The sequence below is a fragment of the Brassica napus genome, chromosome C7, assembly GCF_020379485.1.
Source record: "Brassica napus cultivar Da-Ae chromosome C7, Da-Ae, whole genome shotgun sequence".
Taxonomy (NCBI): Eukaryota; Viridiplantae; Streptophyta; class Magnoliopsida; order Brassicales; family Brassicaceae; genus Brassica; species Brassica napus.
In genome coordinates, this window is record NC_063450.1 from 20326810 (window position 1) to 20335617 (window position 8808).

Here is an 8808-nt window from a genome sequence, read left to right on the forward strand (position 1 = left end):
CGAAACTATTTTGAGGTATTTGGCTGAAAATACCAGAAACAAAATATATTGAAGTAACTATACACACAACTTTTTAATTAGGTACGCGGATATAGCCGTCAATGTGAACTTACCGCTTTGTCCTCTATGCAGGTTATGCATCACAAAAGAGTGTGTCAGACATGTCAGAGGAATGAGACAGTTTTGTCTTCATTTGTTCCCACTTGTAGAAAAAGTGAAACACGAGTGAAGGCGCGTGAGGAACATGTAAGAAAGATAAGTAGTATACATTTTTCTCTTGATATATTCCTTGTACACTTTCATAGACATCAATTGAAAAAGTCATAATCCTTACACTACAAGAAAACATCGACATACTGATGAAAAAAATCGTCGGTATGTCGTCGGAATAACGTTATTCCGACGACATACCGACGAAACAAGTCCTCGGAAATAATTCCTCGGAAATTCATTTTTCCTCGGAAATCTTTCGGAATTTTCCGACGGAATTCCGAGGAAACAAATTTCCGAGGAAATGCTGAGGACCACCAGTTCGTCGGAAAGCTCCTCGGAATATACCGAGGGAGAACTTCGTCGGGATATTTCGATGGACTTTCCGATGGTCCAATCCTCGGAAGTTCCGAGGAAGGGGTCCCTCGGAAAATTCCAAGGAACGGGGTCCCTCGGAATATTCCGAGGAACGGGGTCCCTCGGTATATTCCGAGGAACATGTCCCTCGGTATATTCTGAGGGTTCAATTCCGAGGGTTCAATTCCTCGGAATGTAAAAAATATTAATTTTTTTTTTAAAAATAAAATTTTTGAAATTTAAATTCGAAAATATAAAATTAAAATTAAAATTGAAATCATATTAATTAATATTCAAAGTTTCACAAATAAAAATAAAACATTCCGAGTTTTTGAAAAAAAAAAAACTACGGGTCTGGCATGTCCGGGAACACCTTTTTCGGGTACATCCTCTGCATCATCTCCATCATTTGCTGGTTCAGCCTCCTCTGTGCCTCATAGCCCACCTGTTGAGCCGCCATCTGGGTCTCCAACAAAGATATGCGATCATCCTTGTCCTTCAACTGAGCCGTAAGTACTTCTGGATCAACAAAGGGCGGTGGTGCAGAAGAAGGAGGAACCGACCGGGTGCGACGACCCAAACCGACCAAACGTCTCTTCTTCTTTGGAACCGACTGAAATAGAAAATAGCCAAATTTACAAATTTAAATCAAGAAATAAATAAATTGAACTTTAAAAAAAAGAACTTACCGATTCAACGATTTCGTTTATTCGAAACCGGGATAAGTTGGTCGAAGCCGTCGAAGCGTCATCCTCGGTTTGAAGCTGAGACACTTCGTCTTGCACCTGAGTTTGGACCAGGCTGACCACTTCCCTCACAAGACCGTCATCAATCTGGTCGGTCTTCTTGTTGGTATACGCCCTCTTCATTAGGGCGAGATCATCAACCGGCTCGCCATCATTTTCTTCCGCCTTGAAAAAAAACATAAATTAAAGAAACATTAGAAATTCGAAAAAATGGACAAAAAATAAAATTTCAAAACTTAAATAATTGAAGAAAAAGCGGCTGAACTTACCATGCGATCTCCCAGAGAGGCAATAGATTGAGCACCCAAGTTATGCTTGAAGACGCCCTTCCCTTTACGGTCGCTCCTGCGGTTGGTGGAGTTGGTGGAAGAAGTTTCTTTCGTCTCTTCCTTATCCCAATACGCACACAATTCCGTCCAGACCGTGTTGTTTATCAACTTTGGGACCTTTTAATAAAAAAAAAAAAAAATAGTTTAATAAATTAAAAAATACTTTAATAAATTAAATCGAACCGTATTGATTTCCCACTTCTTCTTCCACTCGTGGATCTGCTTCCCGTGGTTGAACATAACTTTATGGACGAAGTGGTGATAGATAAAGAGCGTCTCATCGGAATTCCAGGTGAATTCTTGCTGAAAAAAAAAACACAATTAGTAGAAAATTTATATTAAAGATTAAAAATATAAGTAAAAAATTAAAATACTTACCGCAAACTGCCGAAACCACAGATGATGCTTGTCGTAGGGAAGTCAGTGAAAGTCGGATGTCCCTTGTCGAGAGACGAGTACATCATACGGTTGATCCATGAGCTGATCCCGTTCTCGGATCGGTTGAACCTAATAAAAAAAACAAACGCTTAATAATGAATCAAATTTTAATGAAAAAAATATGTTTAATTACCATGTTTGACCCCGTCCATGTGGATACGGAGTGAGATAGGGAAGATGGTCACGACCGGGCTGTCGAACCAACTCCGCAACACTCATCACGCCCAGAGGACCCGGAGAAGCACGAGCGGGTGCAGCAGCGGGAGCGAGAGGAGCAGGAGCGGGTGCAGCAGAGGGAGATGTATGGTAGGAGCTGTGGGGCGAAGGGGAATCCTGAAAATGGCTGGAATCCCGAGACTGGCTCCCCGTACCACCACGACCACGACGCTGTCGAGGCCGGGTCTGATCATCATGCGACCTGTAAATTATTAAAAAAATATTTAATAAATATAGAAATATATAAATTAATTTTTTTTTTAAAAAAAAATCCCAAATAATAGTTTTTAATCACAAAAAAAGTTTTATAGACATTAAAAATGTTCAATAAATATATAAAAATAGTTCTAATAAACAAAAAATAGTTTTAATAAATAAAAAATAGTTTAATAATTACAAACAATAGTTTTAATAATATTAAAAAATGTTTAATAAATATAGAAATTTATATAATATAAATATAAAAGAATTATTTTTTTTTTAAATCCCAAATAATAATGTTTAATCACAAAAAAGTTTTATAGACATTAAAAATGTTTAATAAATATATAAAAATAGTTCTAATAAACAAAAAATAGTTTTAATAAATAAAAAATGGTTTAATAATTACAAAAAATAGTTTTAATAATATTAAAAATGTTTAATAAATATATAAATTTATATAATATTAATATAAAAAAAAAAAAAAAAATTAAATCCCAAATAATAGTTTTTAATCACAAAAAAAGTTTTAAAGATATTAAAAATATTTTGTAAAATCCAAAAAATTGAATTTATATACAAAAAACGTTTTGTAAAATCCAAGAAAACGAATTTATATACAAAAATCGTTTTGTAAAATATAAAAATCGAATTTATACACAAAAATCGAATTTATAAATACAAAAAAATCAAAAATTTATAAAAAAATTCTAAATCAATTCAACAAAACAAATTATTCAATCAAATCACAATTCTAAACCTATTATACAACCAAATCACAATCCTAACCAATCACCCTAACAAAAATCTATCAAATCTACACAAAAACCTAACAAATAGAACCTAAGAGAGTGGGATAGGGTCCTTACATGATTTGTGTAAGAGAAAGGGGAGATCGCCGGAGAAGAGGTCGGAGAGGAAGGGTAAATCGCCGGAGAAGAGGGAGAGGAGGCGCAGAGGAAGAAGAGAGAAATGGGGAAGAAGAAGCGGCTCGTGGTTATAAAACCTAGGGTCCGACGGATACTATTCGTCGGAATTCCGTCGGAATTCCAATTTCAATTTTCGCGAAATATTTGCCCGGTTAAATGAAAATATTCCGAGAAAATTCCGACGGATACTTAAATATCCCTCGGAATTCCGTCGGAATATTCCGAGGGAATTCCGAGGAACTAGTGTTTGGGGTTTCAAAACATCAATTTTTTTTTTTGCCGTATTTCATTTCTTATACAATTGTAATGCATACCATTGAGGATTCTTTGTATAGATGATCATAAACCACGAAATAACAAATTTCAAAACGAATTGAAAGTATTCTCTTCACCTTATAGTTAAAGTGTATATGTGTTTCTCTTACGTTGTGGAGATTTCGTTCATACAATCGGAAAAGTGTTTATTATAGGGTAAGGAACAAATGTTTGACTTCATAATCAGTCTAAGACACTTAATAAGGGTTATATAAGTGTTATTCAAACCGCAAAACGTTGTTTTCGGTTTAAAAATTCTATTTCCTCGGAATTTCCTCGGAATATTCCGAGGAAACACTTATCTTCCTCGGAATTCAGTCGGAATATTCCGAGGAAATTCCGAGGAACTAGTGTTTGGGGTTTCAAAACATCAATTTTTTTTGCCGTATTTCATTTCTTATACAATTGTAATGCATACCATTGAGGATTCTTTGTATAGATGATCATAAACCATGAAATAACAAATTTCAAAACGAATTGAAAGTATTCCCTTCACCCTATAGTTAAAGTGTATAAGTGTTTCTCTTACGTTGTGGGGATTTCGTTCATACAATCGGAAAAGTGTTTATTATAGGGTAAGGAACAAATTTTTGACTTCATAATCAGTCTAAGACACTTAATAAGGGTTATATAAGTGTTATTCAAACCGTAAAACATTGTTTTCGGTTTAAAAACCCTATTTCCTCGGAATTTCCTCGGAATATTCCGAGGAAATTCCGAGGAAACTCTTATCTTCCTCGGAATTCCGTCGGAATATTCCGAGGGAATTCCGAGGAACTAGTGTTTGGGGTTTCAAAACATCAATTTTTTTTACCGTATTTCATTTCTTAAACAATTGTAATGCATACCATTGAGGATTCTTTGTATAGATGATCATAAACCATGAAATAACAAATTTCAAAACGAATTGAAAGTATTCCCTTTACCGTTCATTAAAGTGTATAAGTGTTTCTCTTACGTTGTGGGGATTTCATTCATACAATCGGAAAAGTGTTTATTATAGGGTAAGGAACAAATGTTTGACTTCATAATCAGTTTAAGACACTTAATAAGGGTTATATAAGTGTTATTCAAACCGCAAAACGTTATTTTCGGTTTAAAAACCCTATTTCCTCGGAATTTCCTCGGAATATTCCGAGGAAATTCCGAGGAAACTCTTATCTTCCTCGGAATTCCGTCGGAATATTCCGAGAGAATTCCGAGGAACTAGTGTTTGGGGTTCCAAAACATCAATTTTTTTTTGCCGTATTTCATTTCTTATACAATTGTAAGAACGCATCTTTTCCCTCTGCATCAAGTCGGTATATGGGAAAAGGAGCCCTACCATTCTCTTCAACATGAAGTTCTGAACGAGCACATATATCGACTAAATCCAGTCTTGACTTCAAATTATACTTTGTTTTACCTTGAACATTAAGGATCGTGTTCATGAGATTGTCAAAAAATTTCTTCTCAATATGCATGACATCTAAATTATGTCTTAGCAGATGATCCTCCCAGTATGGCAGATCCCAGAAAATACTTTTTTGTGCCAGTTATGTAGGTCTCCAACAGCATCTACCGGAAAACGCTCATGTCCACCGACGTCTGGCGTCCTTTCTGCGCCAAAATCTCTTAGTTGTGTCTTCAAATCTTTCCCAAAAATTTCCGGAGGTGGACTGTCAAACACCCTCTTGTTCTTCGTAAACAAATTCCTACTCCTACGATATGGATGATCAGGTGGTAGGAATCTCCTGTGACAGTCAAACCAACACGTTTTCCTTCCGTGTTTTAGTTGGAAAGCATCAATGTTATCTTGAAAATATGGACATGATAGTCTTCCATGCGTTGTCCATCCAGATAACATACCATATGCTGGAAAATCACTTATTGTCCACATTAGTACTGCCCGCATTTGAAAGTTTTCTTTACACGAAACATCGTATGTTTCAGCACCTTGAGCCCATAGTTGTTGCAACTCATATATTAGTAGCTGAAGAAACACATCAAGTGATCTCTTAGGATGCTCTGGTCCGGGAACGAGAATCGAGAGAAACAAAAACTCTCGTCGCAAGCACAAGTTTGGGGGTAGGTTGTATGGTGTAAGAATGACTGGCCATAGAGAATACTGTTTTCCACTCTTGCCAAACGGGCTGAAACCATCAGTACATAATCCAAGGTAGACATTTCTTCTCTCATACGCAAACTCGGGATACTTTGATTGGAAATGCTTCCACGCTTTTGCATCTGAAGGATGTCTGATCTCACCATCTGTTGAGTGCTCTGCATGCCATCTCATTGGTTGCGCTATGCGTTCAGACAGATACAACCTCTGCAACCTTTCCGTCAAAGGCAAATACCACATCCTTTTATATGGCACTGGAACTCTTCCATTTGTATCTTTATAACGAAGCTTTCCACAAAATTTGCATGTAACCCGCTATTCATCCGCCCTCCAATAAATCATGCAGTTGTCGCTGCATACATCTATTACCTGATACGATAAACCAAGACCAGCTACGAGTTTCTGAACCTCGTAGTATGAACCAGGAGCTACATTATCCTCGGGTAGAATATCTTTTACAAAATCAGCAATCGCATCCACACAGTCTTCAGCCAAATTATAATCTGTTTTAATCCCCATCAAACTTGTAGCAGATGATAAAGCTGAATGATCATCTCTGCAACCTTCGTACAATGGTTGCTTTCCAGCATCCAACATATCATAAAATCTCCTAGCTTGTGCATTGGGTAAATCTTCCCCTCTAAAATGATCATTTACCATCTGCTCAGTACCTACACCATAATCTACATCCGTTCTAATTGGTTCTTCTAATCTAACTGCTGGCTGAGGTTCGCTAGTACTACCATGTTCATAATCAGTTTCCCCATGATGATACCAAATTTTGTAACTTCGTGTAAACCCACTCAAATATAGATGAGTCCAAACATCCCACTCTTTAATAACCTTTCTATTTTTTACAATTAGAGCAAGAACATCTTAACATACCTGTTTTTGCTTCCGGTTGTCGGTGAACTAACCCCATGAATTCGGTTATACCTCGTTGGTATTCTTCCGTAAGCAATCTCGTGTTCGGATCCAAATGAGGTCGATCGATCCAAGAACGAAAATAATTTGAATAAGACATGTTTTTAATGAATCAAATTCGTGTGTAAATAGATTAAGAGAGAGGATGAAGATATGGAGTGAATGAAGAGGAAGAGGAGTGCTTGTATTTATAGTTGAAATCCTGCCGACAGACCGAGGAAATTCCGATGGAATTCCGACGCCAACGGCTAGTTCGTCGGAATTTCCTTGGAATTTTTAAAATCCCCCAACGGCTCTCCAACGGCTATAATATATCCTCGGAGTTCATCGGTTTTTTCCAAGGAATACATTTTTGCTCGGTATTTCATAAGAATATTCCGACGGATTGATATTTCCTCGGAATTCCGTCGGTATATTCCAAGGAAACTCCGAGGAAACCAAATTTTGGGTTTCCTCGGGATATCCTCGGAAATTCCTCGGAAAATTCCGATGATTTCATTTTCCGCCGGAATGTCCGTCAGAATACCGCTATTTTCTTGTAGTGTTATTTGTACATGTTTTATCGTTCCCACATTATAGAAACAAAAATTGTTAGGATAATACGTAACACGGTCAAATAGAGTCACAATTATTTAAGTAACGTATGATTTATTTGTAATGACCTCATATTACAGAAACTTAACATAACCATTGATATATTACAAAGGATCATAGCTGGAAAATTTTAACAAGGATAGGTAGTAATACAAGAACGTAACAAAAAAAAAAAAAAAAGATTAACGGAAAGAGGTGAACATTAATAGTTAATATTAAGACAACAGATAAGAAACATGAGTGCACGACAAGCGTTCAGAAAACATCTACTTTTTCATGTAAAAGATGATTATGGCACTAGATATTGCAAACCCACCACCGGAATAAAGAACAAGGTTACGGACCACCTTCTGGGTCTCATTTATATGTGCTGAAATGTGATCTTCAATTGCCTTCAAACTTTCATTTATTGACTCAGAAGACGGAGAAACCTCTAATGCAGCAATCTGAGCATTAGCTCGACGTAGAGCGGTCGTCAAAGCCTTGATTTCTTCGGCCTGGGTAAGGATTTTCTCCCTTGCCTCCAAAAGACTTTGCTTCTGCCAACGGCATGATTTCTCCTTGTCATGCCAAACCACAAAACCATGTTCATCGCATTTGTAAAATCGCCTTCCAGGATTCTCTTCAGTCCACGACATTGTCAAGGCAGTCGGTTGTGAACAGTGGCAAGGTGGACCTTCATTGTTTGGAGTTGAACCAATTGACGCCGATGAAGTCTGACTATACGCCATGATTGTTTGCTGTTAAGAAGGAGACGATGCATAACCTAATGAGTTACAGTTCAGCTTTTTATGTCTCTAATGGAAGGTTCGAGTACATAAGACGTTAGCATTTTGGTCCAGTTGTTTAACTTTAAAAATATAAATTGTGTGGATAAAAAACGAACAACAATTCATTTACTTACCGGTCGAACGAAGCTGTTAACCAGAAATCATATTTTTATTGGTTGCTAACCAATTCTACGGTAAACCAAACCGATTGAAGATAATAACAGTAATTTTTGAATTTAAAATTAGTAATATCAATGGCGTGTCAGAGATATTATCTTCATGATATCCTACCCTAATCATGAATAGTGATACCTACGTATAGGTAGCTGCCTGAATTTAATGCTATGTTCCTTAAGGTTGTAAAGGTGTATAACTGTAACTATCTATCCCCATTTGGCTATAAATTAAGAATCCCATCATCACCAACTTAGTAAGAAAAGCAAACGTCCTTTTCCGTTTTGTCTTGGAGATTCCGGATAATCACCCATGCGAACAGCTTTAAAGGTACATGGGTGGTCTCCTTCTAGGGTTTTGTATTTTTGTTAAACTAAACAGTTAAAATATCAGAAAGTTTTCAGTTTTGACCTTGTATACTTTTAAATATGAACCGAGCTAACGATATCTTGTTATTTTCTACAGATGGGAACGTTTGTGAGAATTGTTCAAGGTGTTTGG

The 8808-nt window shown here is 36.7% G+C and overlaps 1 protein-coding gene across 1 annotated transcript; it reads right to left on the reverse strand.

The window, feature by feature from the left end:
* Positions 1-7629: 7629 nt before the first annotated feature.
* BNAC07G09230D lies at positions 7630-8094 on the reverse strand. The gene has a single exon (XM_013813186.2). It carries the CDS (start codon positions 8092-8094, stop codon positions 7630-7632), a length of 465 nt encoding a protein of 154 aa, XP_013668640.2.
* Between the last annotated feature and the right edge of the window lie 714 nt (positions 8095-8808).